Source organism: Aquarana catesbeiana, linkage group LG01 (genome assembly GCF_042186555.1).
Source record: "Aquarana catesbeiana isolate 2022-GZ linkage group LG01, ASM4218655v1, whole genome shotgun sequence".
NCBI lineage: Eukaryota > Metazoa > Chordata > Amphibia > Anura > Ranidae > Aquarana > Aquarana catesbeiana.
The window spans coordinates 964207088-964227055 of record NC_133324.1 but is presented as its reverse complement, the minus strand read 5'-3'; the positions used below and the strand labels follow the sequence as shown (position 1 = coordinate 964227055).

General features: G+C 43.9%; 1 protein-coding gene across 5 annotated transcripts in view; it reads left to right on the top strand.

Annotated features, from left to right (window-relative positions):
* The window catches only part of LOC141122069 (uncharacterized), a 251763-nt gene that overhangs the window by 103188 nt on the left and 128607 nt on the right, over positions 1-19968 (top strand). For all 5 annotated transcript variants that reach the window (XM_073611891.1, XM_073611885.1, XM_073611866.1 and 2 more), the window contains exon 5: positions 2596-2775. In XM_073611891.1, coding sequence (XP_073467992.1) covers positions 2596-2775 — 180 coding nt within the window. The remainder of the gene's footprint in view (positions 1-2595; positions 2776-19968) is intronic.

Genomic DNA, 19968 nt, shown 5'->3' with positions numbered 1-19968 from the left:
TTCGAAGGACATCACGGGACACAGAGGTCCCGCCCCTCTTCTAATACACTATATTGCTTGGCTACAAAACTGAGGTATCCCTGCAAGGGGGAGGGATTATATAGGGGGTTGAACTTCCTGATAGGGTGTGCCAGTGTCCAATCACCAGTGATACCTATATAACCCATCAGTAATTACTGAGGCTCTGTGTCCCGTGATGTCCTTCGAAAGAAAAGGATTTTACAGGTAAGCTGTTTTAAAAAATCCTATTTTTGCTTCTGTTTAATTTTCACCATTTCTCAAAAAGGCGCAATTTAAAAATTGCAAATATTATTTATTAACTCAATACAGGTTAATCTTTTATATTTAGTAGGAATTTTGTAATCTGCTAATAACAGTTTTAGTGTATCTTTTACAAATATATTGGTTTGATAAACATTTGCGCAAATGCCGTGGGGCTAACAAATTAGTAGCACCTTCTTTTTTTCTACTGATCATGTGCTTTCAGAAAATATATGGTTTGGGGGGTCTTTGACAAACTCTGAAATCTATAAGTGAAAAATAAAAAAGCAAAGAAAAAATTGCAAAACTGGTCTGGCTACCTGAGTGTACAAAATGGAGCACAGGGCCTGGAAGCGAAAGGGTTAAGGCATCCCCCAAACCTGTAATTTAAAGGATTTGTGTGTATTCAATGTATACATCAAAGCCACATGAAAAGAAACCTGTCCCTACTGTATGGTTTCTAAAAAATAAAACCTGGCTTTTGTACATGCCCCCAATGGCTGTGCCTGACCTCCCATGCCTGTTGTTTGATAATAGCTTACTAATTAGTCCTAAAAATTGCCAGAATTTAGTAGAAGAATTTGCCCTCCATAGACTCCATTGGGTTTCTGAGCAAAGTTTGGGTTTAAGAGTTTTTCAGCATGATTAGCAAAATATTTCCCAAATTGAACCCGGGCCTCCATGATCATCATTACTTTTCATATGATAGCCGAGAGTAACTTCACTGAAATTACAGAGAGCTTAGTTCCCACCTCCAACACACACATTGGTCTTTCCCCAGTGAAATCCCACCTCCAGCACACATATTGGTCTTTCTCCAGTGAGATCCCACTTCCAGCACGTACATTGGTATTTCCCCAGTGAGATCCCACCTCCAGAATGCAAATTGGTATTTTCCCAGTGAGATCCCACTTCCAGCACACATATTGGTCTTTCTCCAGTGAGATCCCACCTCCAGCACACACATTTGTATTACCCCAGTGAGATCCCACTTCCAGCACACACATTGGTATTTTCCCAGTGAGATCCCACTTCCTGCACACACATTGGTATTTCCTCAGTGACATCCCACGTCCAGAATGCAAATTGGTATTTTCCCAGTGAGATCCCACTTCCAGCACACACATTGGTCTTTCTCCAGTGAGATCCCACCTCCAGCACACACATTGGAATTTTCCCAGTGAGATCCCAATTACAGCAGGCACATTGGTATTTCCCCAATGAGATCCCAGCTCCAGAATACAATTTGGTATTTTCCCATTGAAATCCCACTTCCAGCACACACATTGGTCTTTTTCCAGTGAGATCCAACCTCCAGCACAGACATTGGTATTTCCCCAGTGAGATCCCACTTCCAGCACGCACATTGGTCTTTTTCCAGTGAGATCCCACCTCCAGAACACAAATTCGTATTTCCCCAGTAAGATCCCACCTCCAGCGTGCACATTAGTATTTCTCCAGTGAGATCCCACTTTCAGCATACACTGTCACATCTGCGGTCAGGCTCGGAGGCCAGCGGCTGTAGCAGTAGAGAAATTCACTCTAGAAGTAATAAGCTGGAAAAATACAAGCAGGTCCCCCCTGCAGATGATGCCGACTCACCTGAGACACGGAGTCTAACCACTAGCCGGTCTTTACCAGACCTCCTGATGGTGGAGATGGGTTTTGCTGTGTGCTAATGCCAGGTCGCATGTATTGCCCAGCGGGAAAAGAGCAAGCGGGGTCAGGTAACGGATGAAGTAGATAAGGATAAAGCAGAAGCATAATTGATGAACAAGCCAAAGCTCACTAAGAAGTGGTAGTTGGTTGGGATCAGATGAAAGTGTAGTTAATAAACAAGCCAAAGGTGGATAACAAATGGTAGTGACAATAAGCTTGTATGAAGGCTGCAGCAGGTATGCAATTAGCAAGATACCAGCTAGAGAGATCGCAATAATCTTGCAAACAGGAAGGGACATGGCTTAAATCAGGAAGTTCATGGTAGGAAAAAATAGTTTAAGGTTGACCAGAAACAAGATACAAGGCTAGATTGTCCAAGGGATTAGATTGTCGTCCTATAGTTACATAAGTTGTCAGGTCATTCATCCCTACTGATCACCCTACAGATACATACATTGTCAGGTCATTCATCCCTACTGATCCTCCTACAGATACATACATTGTCAGGTCATTCATCCCTACTGATCACCCTACAGATACATACATTGTCAGGTCATTCATCCCTACTGATCACCCTACAGATACATAAATTATGTGCTAAGGGAAAGAAAATTGTATTTTTCAAATTTTCCACAAATCTCTCAGATGTAATTAATTCTTCTAATCACTTTACAGATCTGTGTAGGAAGCCAGAAGACACAATGATGGAGATGGATCCAGAGAAGACATTTTATAATATTGGAGATACAGTGACAGTAAAATGTCGGGTTGGATATTTTCCTTCCTTTACCTCTGCACAATGTGTGAATATATATGCGTTCTCCAATAATTGGAATCATCATCTACAATGTATAAGTGAGTAGTAAACCTCAATATACAGGTTGCAGGAACCCATAGCAACCAATCAGCAGTCACCTCTCTTTGGTCTGACTCATCTAAACCAATGTAACATAAAACCTGATTGGTGCATTGCACTCTACACATCATTACTGTCTGTATGATCTTATTACATACATAACCCTGTATATTACATACACTTTGTATAATGAACATGGGAATACTGTATTCTGTCCATCTAAATCTACATGTATCATTGCAATCAGATCCAATGTAACCAAACACCATGGGGGCGATCTGATTATACATCACAGTTATTATTAATACAATCTACAATCTTCCAATGGAGACTTCCCGACTTCTCTTTAAAGTGTCAATAACTGCTTGATGACAAAAAAACATTTGTTGCAGCTAAAACCACCGAAAAAATGTTTTTTTAAATATAATTTAATACATTTAATAAAATGAAATGATTGGGGTGCTTCTGCTGTATGTAAGCCAAGATAATTACACAAGAAAAACAATCTATTCCTCAGTGCATGTTGCCATCAAAGCCACATGAAAAGGGCCCTGACCCTATGGTTTCTGAAAATAAAATATGGCTTTTATTTGTACCCCCCCATGACTGTGCCTGACCTCCCATGTCGGTCGTTTGACAATAACTCTCAATCAGCCCAACAAATTGCCAGGATTATGGTAAATAGCAGGATTTGCCCTAAATATACTCCATTGGGGTTATCAGCAAAGTTTGGGTTTGCCAGGTTTTCAGCATGATTTGAAAAATAGTTCCCGAATCAAACCCGGGCCTCTATGATCATAATTACTTTTCATATGATAGCCCAGAGTAAGTTCACTGAAATTACAGAGAGTTTAGGGATGAGCCGAACACCCTCCTGTTCGGTTCGCACGAGAACATGCGAACAGGCAAAAAATTTGTTCGAACACACGAACACCGTTAAAGTCTATGGGACACGAACATGAATAATCAAAAGTGCTAATTTTAAAGGCTTATTTGCAAGTTATTGTCAAAAAAAAGTGTTTGGGGACCCGGGTAATGCCCCAGGGGACATGTATCAATGCAAAAAAAAGTTTTAAAAACTGACGTTTTTTCAGGAGCAGTGATTTTAATAATGCTTAATGTGAAACAATAAAAGTGTAATATTCCTTTAAATTTTGTACCTGGGGGGCGTCTATAGTATGCCTGTAAAGGGGCGCATGTTTCCCGTTTTTAGAACAGTCTGACAGCAAAATGAGATTTCAGAGGAAAAAAAATCATTTAAAACTACTCGCGGCTATTAATGAATTGCCGGTCCGACAATACACATAAAAGTTCATTGATAAAAACGGCATGGGAATTCCCCACAGGTGAACCCCGAACCAAAATTTTTTTAAAAAATGACGTGGGGGTCCCCCTAAATTCCATACCAGGCTCTTCAGGTCTGGTATGGGTATTAAGGGGAACCCCGCGCCAAAATTAAAAAAAAATGACGTGGAGTCCCCCTCAAAATCTATACCAGACCCTTCAGGTCTGGTATGAATTTTAAGGGGAACCCCGTGCCAAAATTTTAAAAAAATGGCGTGGGGTCCCCCCAAAAATTCATACCAGACCCTTCCCCGAGCACGCAACCTGGCAGGCCGCAGGAAAAGAGGGGGGATGAGAGAGAGCGCCCCCCCTCCTGAACCGTACCAGGCCACATGCCCTCAACATTGGAAGGGTGCTTTGGGGTAGGTAACACTTCATCCCCACAACCCTTGACCGGTGGTTGTGGGGGTCTGCAGGATCTGCTTATCAGAATCTGGAAGCCCCCTTTAACAAGGGGACCCCTACCATTTCACAAAAAAAGTGTCAAAAATGTTAAAAATGATAAGAGACAGTTTTTGACAATTCCTTTATTTAAATGCTTCTTCTTTCTTTTATCTTCTATCTTCTTTCTTCTATCTTCCTTCGGTTTCTTCCTCCATCTCCTTTACCAACTTTATCAAGTCCCCATCAAGTCCCCGTGCGTCAAAGGGGGGCGGGAACACCGGGTGGCCACGCCCTCCGTTATTTAAGAACCGTCAGAAGAGGAGAAGCGTCACACAGCGGGAGCCTCCCGTCATGGTGGATGCGGTGCGGCCCGAGAAGAAGAAGGGAAGAAGACGCTGCGGAGGAAGATGCCGGACAAGAACACCGGAGGAAGAACCAGAAGAACCAGAAGAAGAAGAAGATGGAGGAAGAAACCAAAGGAAGATAGAAGAAAGTAGATAGAAGATAGAAGATAGAAGAAAGAAGAAAGAAGAAGCATTAAAAATTGTAATTTTTAACATTTTTGACAATTTTTTTGTGAAATGGTAGGTTACCATTTCACACAGGGGGAGGGCCGGAATCTGGGGGGTCCCCTTGTTAAAGGGGGCTTCCAGATTCCGATAAGCCCCCGCCCACAGACCCCCACAACCACCCGGAAAGGGTTGTGGGGATGAGGCCCTTGTCCCCATCAACATGGGGACAAGGTGTTTTGGGGGCCTACCCCAAAGCACCCTCCCAATGTTGAGGGCATGTGGCCTGGTACAGTTCAGGAGGGGGGGGCGCTCTCTCGTCCCCCCTCTTTTCCTGCATCCTGCCAGGTTGCGTGCTCGGATAAGGGTCTGGTATGGATTGTTGGGGGGACCCCACTCCATTTTTTGTTTTAATTTTGGCCAGGGTTCCCCTTAATATCCATACCAGACCTGAAAGGCCTGGTATGGAATTTAGGGGGATCCCCACATCATTTTTTTTTCTATATTTTGGTTCGGGGTTCCCCTGTGGGGAATTCCCATGCCGTTTTTATCAATGAACTTTTATGTATATTGTCAGACCGGCAATTCGTTAATAGCTGCAAGTAGTTTTAAATGACTTTTTTCCTTTGAAATGTCATTTTGCTGTCAGACTGTTCTAAACACAGGAAACATGCGCCCCTTTACAGGCATACTATAGACACCCCCCAGGTATAGAAATTTAAAGGAATATTACACTTTTATTGTTTCACTTTAAGCTTTATTAAAATCACTGCTCCCGAAAAAATGGCAGTTTTTAAAACTTTTTTTTGCATTGATCCATGTCCCCTGGGGCAGGACCCAGGTCCCCAAACACTTTTTATGACAATACCATGCATATAAGCCTTTAAAATTAGCACTTTTGATTTCTCCCATAGACTTTTAAAGGGTGTTCCGTGGCTTTCGAATTTGCCGCGAACACCCCAAATTGTTCGCTGTTTGGAGAAGTGGCGAACAGCCGATGTTCGAGTCGAACATGAGTTTGACTCGAACTCGAAGCTCATCCCTAGTTAAGTTACATTGTGACAAAGAAAACTGGGAAAATAAGGAGAAATTCTCCATCTATATCATCTTCAATGAAAGTAAAATTATAATTCAAGGATCTTCTATGATACCTCCAGCACACATTGGTATTTCCCCAGTGAGATCCCACCTCCAGCACACACATTGGTATTTCCCCAGTGAGATCCCACCTCCAGCACACACATTGGTATCTCCCCAGTGAGATCCCACCTCCAGCACACATATTGGTATTTCCCTAGTAGAATTGGGTGAACGGTTCGATCTCACCATGGGTTCAGGCCGAAAATTGGCTGTTCGCCCGTTCAAAGAACACCCGAATTATCAGGGATATCGACCATTTGTTTGGCCCACCGATCGACCACAATGCACTGTCCTGCCACACAATGCATTGAAAACCCTGATTGGCTGGAGCAATGAAAGCTTTGCCCAATTTCTGGTCTACCCCCGCTATACCTCATGGCCTCTCAGCAGCCTCCACTGACAGGGATGATGGTATAGTGCAGGGTGTCCCAGATCCTTGCAGCACGTCTGTCAGTAGCACACCACCAGCTGTAGACTATAGCCAGCAAAATTCTTTGCCCCATCTGCTGCAGCGGAAAAAAATATACAGTCACTGCCACCCATATGCCCGGCGTTTAAATTCAAGTTTGTCAAAGCTGCAGGCTTTACAACTCCTGCCTTTCCATCTGGTGGATTCTGTCCCCTTGCTATTTCTTTTCACATAAGGTCATTCCAGCTCTCTACCATCACGTGGAACGCAACGTGGCATCTTTGGGCAAGGCAGTCAGCCGCAAGGTCCACGTTACTGCTGACACGTGGTCCAGCAAACATGGTCAGGGAGGATATATTTAGATCACAGCACACTGGGTAACCTTGCTTGCAACTCGAAAGGATGCAGGACAGGTCTCAGTGCTGCAGGTTGTTGTGCCACCACGTCTCCATACAACTCCATACAACTAGTGTTTATGTTGCAAGATTTGTCAGCTCTACCCCCTCCTCCCCCTCCTCCTCCTCCATGCCCTCCTCTGCTGAATTGTCCTATAAACCACAAGTACCCCCTAAGCTTTCAAGGGGCTATTCATTTAGTCAGGTTAAAAGGTGCCATGCAGTGCTTCAGCTGGTCTGTCTAGGGGACAGGAGCCACACCGGAGCAGAGATTCTTGCAGCTCTGAATGGGCAGGCAAGAGGTCATTCACGCCACACCAGCTGGAGCCAGGATTGGTGGTGTGCGATAATGTCACAAACCTTCTGTCCGCCCTTAGACAGGGAAAGTTGACACATGTGCCATGCCTGGCACATGTCCTCATTTTGGTAGTGCAGCATTGCTTTAATAGATACCCAGGATTGGATTATCTGCTAAAGCAGGCCAAAAGAGTCTGAAGCCATTTCAGGTGGTCATATGCAGCCAGTGCTCTGTTGGCTGAAATTCAGCAGGAATTCCACCTGCCCGTAAACCGCTTGATTTTTGACATGCCCACCAGGTGGAATTTGACTTTGGCAATGCTAAAGCGGCTGCACATACAGCAGAGGGCCATCAACAAGTACCTGTGTGAGTATGGCACAATGACAGGCTCAGACTGGGTTGCCTATTTTTTCCCCACGCCAATGGCTGCTCATAAAGGATGCATGCTCTCTACTGTCACCATTTGAGGAGGCCACAAGGATGGTGAGCCATGACAATGCATGCATCAGTGACACAATCCCTGTTCTGTTCCTGCTGGAGTAGACTATGTGGCATTATGGACAGGGCACTCGAAACAGAACAGCGGGAGGAAAAGGAGGACTTCCTTTTCTCTCAAGGCCTGCTTTATGCAGACACGATTCTTACCACGCCACAAAACACACAAGAGGAGATGGAGGAGGAGAAGGAGTAGGAGGATTCTGGCAGTTTTGGAGGCATTGAACCAAAGCAAGACACACATCAACCCTTAACAGATGGTTTTCCATCCCCAGAACCCTTGGGAGTAGTATGTGGCTCGGAGGAGGCAGTTCCAGATACTGTAATCCTCAGTGACCCAGAGGAGTCTACTTCTCATGCCTCCGATTAAGTGCTTTCTGGATCTGGAATCTCTGAAAGACTGTCCAAGCTGCCTAGCTTTGTTGGTCTTGATTTAATCTGGAACACATTTTTTTTGGTGTAGGTTTCATGGGCACAATTAACACCCAAGGACCAATTTTTCCACACCTGTTCGATGGGTGCATATCATTTACATTTTTGACAGCAAAAACAATTCTTGCTTTCATCAAGAGTACCTCTATAGGGTTACAGTGTAAAGGCACCACCGACACCCAAAGACCAATTTTTCCACACCTGTTTGACAGGTGGATATCATTTAAAATTTTGACACCCCAATTCTTGCTTTCATCAAGAGTACAGTGGAACCTCAAATTGCGAGCAACGTGGTTAACAAGCATTTCCAATACGAGCTATTATTTTTTTTAAATCCTGACTCTGCGAGTGTTGTCTTGCAAAACAAGCAGGATTCAAGCCTCTGCGGTGTACAAGCTTTTCTGTGTACAGCACGTGTAAAACACGCTCCTTGCGTCACTTCCAAAATATCCAGCCTTGCCCTATGCCCTAGGGTCCCCTGTTGAAGTCATGTGTTGTGACGTAATGTGTAGGGCATGGCCGGATGTTCGGAAAAACTGTAAGTGACGCAAGGAGCGTGTTTTACACGTGCTGTACACAGATAAGCTTGTTTTTAACTATTCAAATGTAAGAGGACATTTAGTATTTTAATAAATTTCTATTGTTTGTACATATTACACTATGGGAGGCCTGTTTTCTTTTACTTTCTCTAATGGTGAATGCTGAATATTAACCATAGAACTACGGGACTTGGAGGTTAACTTAGCCAATAACAGAGAAAAGGCAGCACTCAAATAGACCGTGACCCACATCCAGAATTCCCCATACGGACATCGGTTGGAAACACAGACACCACACACCTGGTTCCACCACATGATATCATTTTGAGGCTTATTTTTCTCCTCATGGAGGTAAGAGCTCTGTGAGCATTATGTGACTGTTTAGTCACGAAGATCTACATCTTAGAACATTGGTGTTTATCTAGAAGATTTGTCACTTTTATGGACATTTATGATTTTTGTCATTAATTGATAGTCCTGATTTGAACTCACCATATACATATTTTATTTTGGATCAAGTTTATTGTGTTGATTTGTATACACATATTTATTTCACTGTATCACCCACGTGTTAGAGTTCACTCTGAAATCTGCACAGAACATTATTATTATTTTTTACTGTTTTTGTGTTTTGGTGTACACTTTAGATTTAGCAGCAATTTCAATATTTTATATTTAGTTTGGATTGTTCACTACTCATTTATAGACATGTGCACACTGAAATATTTTGTTTCGGAATTTCGTTTTCGTCTGAAAAATAAATTTATTTAGTTACTCCCGAAATTCGTTTTTATTTATTTTGTTTTTCGTTAAAAATTGCATTCGTCCGAAAATCCAAATTAAGGTTGAATCTGTCATTGAAGGCTTATGGTGTCTGTCGAATGTTCAAACAAGATTCGACGGAGCAGCTAAACTGTACACAATGCCGTATAGTTTACCTGCTCCGTCAAATCTTCTTAGAACTTTCAACAGACACCATAAGCCAAAGTACGTGTGTACTTAGTTCTAGCTATTTTACTGCTCCACCTCTTTGGTTACAATCAGCCAATAACATTCATCATCATCATTATTTTTATTTATCTTTTCTCCCCTGCGTCGAATCTTTTCTCCCCTACGTCGAATCTTTCCTCCCCTACGTCGAATCTTTCCTCCCCTACATCGAATCTTTTCTCTCTACGTCGAATCTTTTCTCTCTATGTAGAATAATCTTGGACTAATAGAGCTAAGGTTAGGCACATTCAACCACAGGTTTGATGGACACAGATTGTTATTGTCATTATCATGTCGAATCTCCTATCTATATCGAACTGTTGTAGCAACGAAAACGAAAATAAAGCATTTGTTTATGTCGGATCTTTTGTTTTTCGGACTCTGCACTTTCGTTATCGTTTGGTAAAACGATAACGAAAATACCTAAAATTCGGACGAAAATGCATTCGGACGAAAACGAATGCACATGTCTACTCATTTAGTAGTGCGAGGGACCTCACTTCGATATCACTGGCACATTGCAATGACTCTTGGACCTGCACCCAAGTGGAACGGAGAGTATGAAGATGCTCCTCTAAGGCAGGAATTCTTTGAGGAACAAATGTGTCAAGCAACATGGATGGTTGGAAACCATAATTCACCAGAAACTGAGACAATTGGGAAACGGCATTGATGGCACTATTGTGAGCAAACTCCGCCCAAGGTGAGAGGTCAGACCAGTTGATATGGTGGTCAGAAATATAGCAACGTCAGAACTGCTCCAATGCTTGGTTGTTTTGTTCTGTGGCCCCATTGGAGTGTGGGTGATACGCCGAGGAGAAGGAAAGCTGAATTTCCAACTGTGCACAAAAGGCTTGTCAAAACCTGGAGACAAACTAGCTACCACTTTTCGAGATGATAGCTTTGGGTAGCCCATGTAACCGAAAGATCTCCTGAGTGAAAATGGATGCTAGTTCTTTGGATGTAGGCAACTTCTTAAGTGGAATATAATGAGACATTTTTGAGAATTGGTCAATCACCATAAGAATAACTGTGTTGCCCTGGGAGGTGGGTAACTCCTCAATAAAATCCATAGATAAGTGTGTCCAAGGCATCTCTCCATTGGGTATGGGTTGTAGGAGGCCCATCGGAAGGTGTTGTGGTGTCTTACTCTGAGCACACAAGGAAGAAGCGGCTATGAAGGGGGTTACATCAGCGTGGAGACAAGGCCACTAAAGTTGTTGAGAAATAGACCAGATGGAGGGTGCATGCGCGAGGGACTCCAAGATGGCCGCGTAAGCCGGGAGCTCCTCACTACCCCAGCCAGCCAGCCGCCCTAGCGCCATCTCAAGGCCAGCCGCGACCCCGTACACAGCGGGATCTGTTCGGGGAACTCAGCGGCATCCCACCCATGCCAGGCACAACAGCTAAAAGGGATCTGGGACCCCGATTTGAGGCCGGAGGAGTGCAGGCCGATTCCAAGATGGCGGCCGCGCCTCAGATACGAGACACAGCATCAGGGGGAATACAGGGCAACAGGCAAGTGATCGCCCCTGCTACACTGTCATTTCCTCCTCCAGCGATCCCTTCACCCCTCCTCACCGCAGCCCCCTCAAATTATAGCTCAGACATTCTGGATGATCACTCCCTGGCCATCCCCATGCTATCTCCTATGGGACATAACTCTAACCTCCAGCACACTAACAACATTATGGGAGGACCAGACACCGACATGCCCCAGAATGCAGGGGATCTCTTTCTCAAGTTATCTGACCTTTTGGAGAGGGGATTAGCTAACACAGCCCACAAAATCACAAATGACATTCGCTCTGATTTCCAGAACCTGGGCACCAGAATAGAAGCGATTGAACAGAAACTCGATTATACAGTCGCAAGAACCAATCAAAACACTGATCACATTCAGGTCATTCAGGAGCAGTTGGATGTAGCCTTAAATAGGATCGATGATTTGGAAAACCGATCGAGAAGGGAGAACTTTAGGGTCAGAGGCATTCCAGAATCTTGCACAGATGTCCCTACAGCAGTGCAAGAATTGATCAAAACCCTTATTCCTGATATTTCTACACACAAGCTGGAATTAGACAGAGCCCACAGATCGCTGGGACCCCCCAGGAAGGATGGGTCCCCCAGGGATGTAGTGGTGAAGCCGCACTACTACGGAGTGAAAAAGGACATTATGAAGCTTTCCCGCCAGCAACCGCACATCTCCTTTCAAGGCCACGATGTTCAAATATTTGTGGACATTTCGCCTATGACGATACAAAAACGCAGAGCCCTCAAACCACTATTACTAATCCCGACGCAGAAGGAAATTAGATACTGGTGGGCTTTCCCCTTTGCTCTAAAATTCACCTACAAAGGCAAAACCCACTCATTCACCAATCTGTCTGAAGGAGAACGGGTCCTCCTTTCCCTGAAGCTTATATCTCAGGATTCAGAGATGGACACATCAAATACACAATCCGGATCCTACAAGAGACCTACTCCGACCAGCCCAGTTTCCTCATTATGGAAAACTACCAAAAGCAGACGCTTGAGGGAACCGCTGCCCACCTGATTCCAACAAGTGTTTCCATGTTTTCATACAACGTACTCATCAGTGACAAATCCAGGACGCTAATAACCCTAATAACTCTACTTTCTGATATGGGGGCCCCCTCAGACTCCCCCACAGGTTTCGTAAGTCCGATTTACGGACCCATCAGGGTTAATAGAATCCCCCCACCTCCAGTACATCTTCTGACTCTGAAACCTCGGACCTGATAGGTCCCACCGATCCACAAGAATGTCACTATACGCAATGCAAGCACTTCTGCTGGATCTTTGGATCCTACTCAAGCGGGTCGGAATACCATTGCTCCCCCCCTTCTTCAAAAGGTTTACCCTGTTCTCTATCTCTCATTTTGACAACAAGCAACAAAAAACAAGTTCTTCGACCCTCCTCCCTCTTGGATTTCTTCAACACCGGCCAGTAGATTTGGAGACCAGGAGTCGGACATGATAGAACCCTGCGAAGATTTCTCCAAAGACTCTAGGGGGACATGCAGAGGACTTTTTGGAGGACTTCTACCTCGTTCCCCTAACAACCTAGGGATAGGAATATCTATCCCCCAGTAGATTGAGATGCATCACTTCTCTTAATCCACCCCCTCTTCCCTCCCGCTCATCCCCCATTCCCCTCCTTTTACCTCCCCACCTCTACCTTCACCCCTCTTTCCCCCATACCTTCCCATGGCTTCTTAGGCCTACTGTAAGAATAATTCTGCCGGCTGGCTTTGACTCACGCAGTTTAAAATGTTATAGTTTTTAATTGGTTTTCATCACAAGGTTATGAAAAGTATTTTATACAGGTTGACCAATTGGGTTGGCATTGACTGGGGTAGCAGTCATGCGCCTCCATCCATCCCACGATAATGGAATCCACATTATCGGGAGATGGACAGTTAGCCCCCTTGGAGGGCTACTATTGTTTATTGTTTTGCGTCATTGGGAGGCACTTTTTGCCCTCCCGATGCCGCAGGTCCTTTTTGGGCCACTTTGCACGACATCATCCGCACTTACTTTTTCTCTGTTTTTCCTTTCTTCTGTTCTTCTCTTCTAACCCTGTCTTCTTTTGTGCCAGTCCACAGGTCATGCGGCTACGCTCCTCTCCTTCAGGTTCCAGGTCCTGCTTCACACCTCGAAAAGCAACTCTCCACAACAACCCAGAGGAGGTAAGAAATACTGATTCTCACATGCTTCCCCTACTCAGCCAATATGTCAAGTAACACCGTGCCCCTTACATCCTTTAAATTAACATCACACAATGCCCAAGGTCTAAACTCAGCGGTAAAGAGGTGTAAATTATTCCAGTCTTATCATGCACAAAAAATGGCGGTAGTCATGATTCAAGAAACCTATTTCTCATCAAGATATAACCTGACATTTTTACATGCTCAATATCCCCTATTCTTCCTAGCTAACGCGGAAGATAAGACCAGAGGTGTGGCAATACTATTTGCGAAAAATTGTAAATTCAAGCCCAGTCTGGTGCACAGAGACCCAGAGGGTAGATTCATTATGGTAAAGGGTAGAATAGATGAGTGCTTATACTCGTTCATATCAGATTACTCCCCCAACAAGGGTCAGACAAAATTCTTTCAAGCAATGTTTCAAACTCAAAGCCCCCTATTAGAAGGAATGGTAATATTCGGAGGTGACTCTAATGTCGCTTTCGACCCAGGTCTAGATAAATCTAAACCTCTAACCGCACAATCAGTCCGCCCCACAAAAACAAGTTCTAAGATTGCGAAACTTATTTATCAACAAGGCTTAGCCAATATCTGGAGAGAACATAACCCCACAAAGAGAGATTTTACACATTATTCAAACCCATGCAGAACATACTCTAGGATTGACCACATCCTCCTTTCAGCGATCCATATCCCTTATGTGGTCAAGGCCTATATTAAGGACACAGCCTTATCAGACCATGCCATGGTGGTCATCACCTTACGGGGCAGTTCCCACAAACCACCCACTATCCAGTGGAGACTCAATGACACTATCCTAATGACCCTATTTCAGTGATAGAGATTGAGAGGGAGTTGAAAGATTACTTTTTGCGGAATGATGTGGAGGGAATCTCAGCGGAGACTCTATGGGCCGATCATAAAGCTACCATACGGGGAAAACTCATTCAAATGTCTTCTCAATGGAAGAAAGAACAAATAGTGGAGATAGAGAAACTCGAGAGGGACTTCAAGGCCCTATGTAAACAACACAAAAAGGACCCTTCTAAGGTCCAAATAGCACAATTAGACGCAGCCAGAATAGCTTTAAACTTAGCTCACACAGTAAGGGCCGAGAGATCCTTGAAATGGAATAATGCAAAATTCTACTTTCAGAGAGACAAGATGAGTACGCTATTAGCAAGAAAGCTCTTTCCCAAATTCACTAGCTTCACACTCCCAAACCTCAGATTACAGGATGGCTCCACAACACTTAACCCTCCAAAAATTCTGCAAGCATTTCAGTCTTTTTATTCTAACCTATATCAGAAAAATGACTCTATGACAGAATCTTCCATGAAATCATTCCTAGATGATCTTAATATACCCACTCTACGTAAAGACCATGTAGACCTCATGGAAGCACCCTTCTCCACAGAAGAAACATTAGATGTAATTAAAAATTTAAAAGGGGGTTCAGCTCCCGGCCCCGATGGATTCTCCAATCAATATTACAAAACTTTTGCGAACACCTTAGCACCCCATATTACTAAATTCTTCAACTCCAAAAGGGCAGGGGCACCTCTAGAACCACAACTAAATATGGCTTTCATCTCTGTCATTCCCAAACCCGACAAGGATCCATCTTTAGTTGAGAACTACAGACCAATATTGCTTATTAATAACGATTTGAAAATACTTACTAAAATCCTAGCTAACAGAATTAACTCCTTAATCAACCAATATATAAACAAAAACATAGTAGGCTTTATACCAGGACGACAGGGCCCGGATCAAGTTAGAAGGACGGTCGATATTGTCTCATTACTACAATCGGGTTGGGATGGAGGCCCATGACAGGAAAGCTTATTACTGTCGTTGGACCTTCAAAAGGCCTTCGACTCCCTTTCATGGTCATACCTATTCACAGTCCTGGGATGTTGGGGATTGGGGGAAAAGTTCATAAGTACCCTGAAAGCTCTATACTCCACTTCTAGTGCCAAGGTCAAACTACACGGGTTCTATTCGGATCCCATTAAAATAACCAGGGGCACCAGACAGGGGTGCCCCCTATCCCCTCTGATATTTGCATTGGCTATAGAGGTTCTGGCCATTGCAATCAGGTCTAACTAAAACATTAAAGGTGTGAAATGTGGTTCGCACACCCACAAGTGCACCCTTTTTGCGGATGACATCCTTCTATTTGTCACATCCCCAACTACCTCTCTACCCAATATATGCAAACTCTTAAAAACATTTGGATCCTTGTCGGGTCTACGGGTCAACATGGACAAATCCCAGGCATTAAACATTTCACTTCAAGAGGCAGAAGTAGACAGGCTCAAGCCTTCATTCAAATTTAAATGGAGCGACTCATCGATCCGATATCTGGGGATAAACCTTACCCCCAAGTTTGAGCCGCTTTTTCAAGCCAATTTCCCTCCCATGTTCCGCAAATTAGAATCTGACATCCTATCCTGGTCCCATTACAATATATCCTGGCTGGGTAGAATGCATTCTATTCAAATGACCTTATTGCCCAAGCTCCTCTATTTATTTAGGTCGCTCCCGATAGACATTAGAAAACATCATCTCAAATCACTCCAAGGGAAGATCATAAAATTCGTATGGGGTAAAAAGGATACAGGCTAGCCCGCAATATTCTTTTTAGTCCCAAAACCAGGGGGGACTAGGTCTGCCAGACCTATATAGCTACTACCAAGCAGCCAGACTGCCCAACTCTCAATGGTATATTTCAGAGTTGAGAAACCCAATTGGATAAATATTGAGAGACAAGCTGTCCCGACACACACCATAGACTACCTCCTCTGGTGCTCCATGAAATCAAGGCCATCCATACTAGCTCATTGTCCCAATCCTTTAAATTATGGGACACCGTGAAACATTTACCAGCACTGACCTCAATCATCCACCCTCTAGACCACATTTTCCATAATCCCCGATTTGGACCGGGCATGAACATCAAGTCCTTCCAATGGTGGCTGGACAAGGGGTTGTATCGTATTGGCCACTTTTTTACTCCCTCTGGTCCGATTACGTTGAAGCACTGTATAGATAAACTTGAACTCCCAGGCTCAGAGAGATTCAGATTCATCCAGATCTCTCACTTCCTCTCCTCACTAATGAAGGGACAGGCGCACCCTATGGAATTCACACAGTATGAGCGCTGGTGCGGCCAAGCTTTAGACATAAAGGGGGCATATCTCTCATATATGCGTCTCTTATGGAACCTACCACCAAATTTTCTTACATGGAGGCGTGAAAGAGGGACCTGCAGGAGACCTGGAACCTGGAGGAGTGGCATCGGAGGGGAACTAGAGCCTTTCAAGGTATCTTAAATATTTCTTTAATAGAAGCTAACCTAAAAGTGTTAATGAGATGGTATCTAGTACCCTCCAGACTAGCGACTATGTTTTCTTCTGCTTCTCCGTTATGCTTCAGAGGTTGTCAAGCTCAGGGCTCCATGATTCATATCTGGTGGGAATACCCGAGATTAAGAGGTTTCTGGAACAAAATGTTCGCCATGATTCGAAAAGTCTCGGGTCTTCCTATTGCAAAATCTCCCCAAGTGGCATTACTCAATGCCCCAATTCCTAAGACAGCTAAACATTCACAAAAGTTGATATCCTTTATGTTGATAGGAGCTAAAACCACCATAGCTAAGGCATGGAAGCAACCCACAGTGTCTTTCCAGGCAGCCAAAAGAAAGATTTTGTGGATCATGTCCCAAGAAAAACTGGTCAGCTCTATGATGGACACCACTAAATCATTCGAGGCAACATGGGAGCCCTGGGCTAGGCATATAGGCATTCCCCTTACCCCTGGTACACAAACGGTATGGACAAGCTAGTAAAAAACTGGACCGGGCACAAGTGTATTCAACCATCCTAGCTTTCTATCTCTCTCTTCTTTCCTTCTTCTCTGTCCTTTGTTTCTGCTAATATAGTGATCTGAAATCACAACCGCAGTGTATCAGTAATATTTTTTTTACTAGTCCACAATGGAGTAGAATTTTTTAAGTCAACATAAGATTTTGAATAGTGAGTTGGAGACATAGATTCAAAACTGATTACTACCAGTTAGATCGGAGCTGTTGGAGAGGACCGTTTACCTATCTAGCAGTCCCTATATTTACCCCAGGGACTTTTGCAGGTCTTTGGGCGCGGGGCCAGTAGGGGTCCCGGGGTAGCCAAAACTCTTTCCCTGGAGATGGGGGGGCACCTGACACAGTGTGAACCCATCAGGGGTGTTGGGAGTGCCAACCCACTCAAGGAACATAAGATTCCGCTTTTCCTACTGCTCCAATAGCATTTATAAGTTGTTTTGGTTAATATTTTTGTACATTTCAAATGTTACTCCCTTATTTGTACGGGATTTGTCAGTATACCTTTGGATTTATTTACAATGTACTGCACTGCTCTTTAATAAAGCTTTTTTCAAAATTAAAAAAAAAAAAAAAAAAAAGAGAAATAGACCAGATGAGCTGATTCTTCCCTGGGTGACCAGCTAGCTTGGGAGAATGGTATGTCTGGAGCAAAGCAGTGTGGAGATTCTCAGGGACAAAGCAGCTGTAACAAGGTTTTTCAGGAGGAGAATGGATCTGAGCAGCAGGAATTCTGTCACCTATAGGTGAAGTGAGACTAGTGCGAATAGGGGCTAAAATGCAATCTGGATGTATCACAGAAGTAGTAACCGACTCCATCTTGGAGGAGGAGGAAAACTGTTGTGACAATCCATCAGACCTTACATTCTTAGTACTGGGTAAGAATGACACTATGTAATTGAAGCTTGACAGAAAAAAAAGCCCATCATGCCCTTCTTGGAGATAAGCATTTAGCCTCAGGCAAGAAGGTGAGATTCTTATGGTCAGTCAAAATGAGTACTGGCACAGTGGTACCCTCGAGGAGATGCTTCCATTCTTTAAGAGCTAAAATAATAGCTAGTAATTCTCTGTCCCCAATCTCGTAATTGCATTCTGCAGGAGACAGTTTCTTAGAAAAGTATCCACAAGGTTGCATATCGCTGTCAGAGGTAGCACGCTGAGACAAAAGGGCACCTACTCCAGTCTCAGATTTATCAACCTCAAGAGTGAAGGGTAACGTAGGATCAGGATGTGCCAGCACAGGAGCTGAAGCAAAGGCAGCCTTGAGAGACTCAAAGACTGTAATGGAATCAGTAGACCAATTCTGTGGGTTTGCCATCCCTCCTGGTCATATCAGTCTGGGATTAGACCAGAGAAGAGAGGTTACAAATACATTTTTGATAATAATTGGCAAAGCCAAGAAAACGCTGTAGCGGACGTAGATCTACGGGTCGAGGCCACTGTAGAACCGTGGATAGTTTCTCTGGGCCCATCGAAAAACGGCAGTAGAAATGACATAACCCAGAAATGTAACCTGTTCACAATGGAACTCGCACTTTTCCAACTTACAATACAGGTTATTATCTCTAAACATCTGTAGCACACGGGAAACATCTGTGTGGTGGTGTTCTCTATAGATTTTGAATATATAAAAATATCATCGAGATAGACCACCACACATTGCTGCAACATATCTTGGAGGACATCGTTGATGAGTTCCTGAAAAACTACAGGAGCATGGCAGAGACCAAACAGCATTATGAGGTATTCGTAATGTCTGGTCCTGGTATTAAACGCAATTTTCCATTCGTTGCCCTCCTTGATCCTCACAAGATTGTATGCCCCTCTCAAATCGAGCTTTGTGAAAATTGTTGCTCCCTTAAGGCGGCCAAATAATTCTGTAATCAATGGAATTGGATAAGTGTTCTTAATCGTGATGCGATTGAGACCCTTATATTTGATACACTGTCTCAGTTTACCACTCTTCTTTTTCACAAAGAAGAAGCCAGCACTGGCAGGGGATGAGAATGTGTGGATGAACCCTCAAGAAAGTGAATCGGCAACTTTATCTTCTGAGACCGAAAAAGGGTAGACCCGGCCACGAGGGGGCATGGCACCAGGTTGAAGGTCAAATGCAAAATCATACGACCGCTGTGATGGCAAACTTCTGGCTTGACCTTTGTCAAACACATTGCTAAATTTGCGGTACTCCCCTGGCAAGGAGGAGAGTGAAGAGGTGCACAAGACCCTAACCACTTTCTGAAAACATGTTTTACTGCATAGTGGCAACCAGGAAAGGACCTTAGCATGATCCCAATCAAAAGAGGGGTTGTGCCTCTGTAACCAAGGATAACCAATGACCACAGAGTAATGAGGTGAAGAAATGACTTGAAATTGGATCATCTCATGGTGAAGAGCCCTTACTGCCGTGGTCAATGGAGCAGTCTCATGAGTCACATGTGCAGGCTGTGAAGGTCTCCCATCAAAAGCCTCAATGGCAAGTGGAGTGGCAAGAAGCTGCAGTGGAATCGAGTGCTTAGACACAAAGGCACTATCTATGAACAGGCCTGCAGCCCCAGAGCTGATTAGAGCCTGTGTATCGATGGACGACTTAGACCAAGAAAAGGTAACCGGAACTAGAGGCTTATCCTTCAGGATAACTGG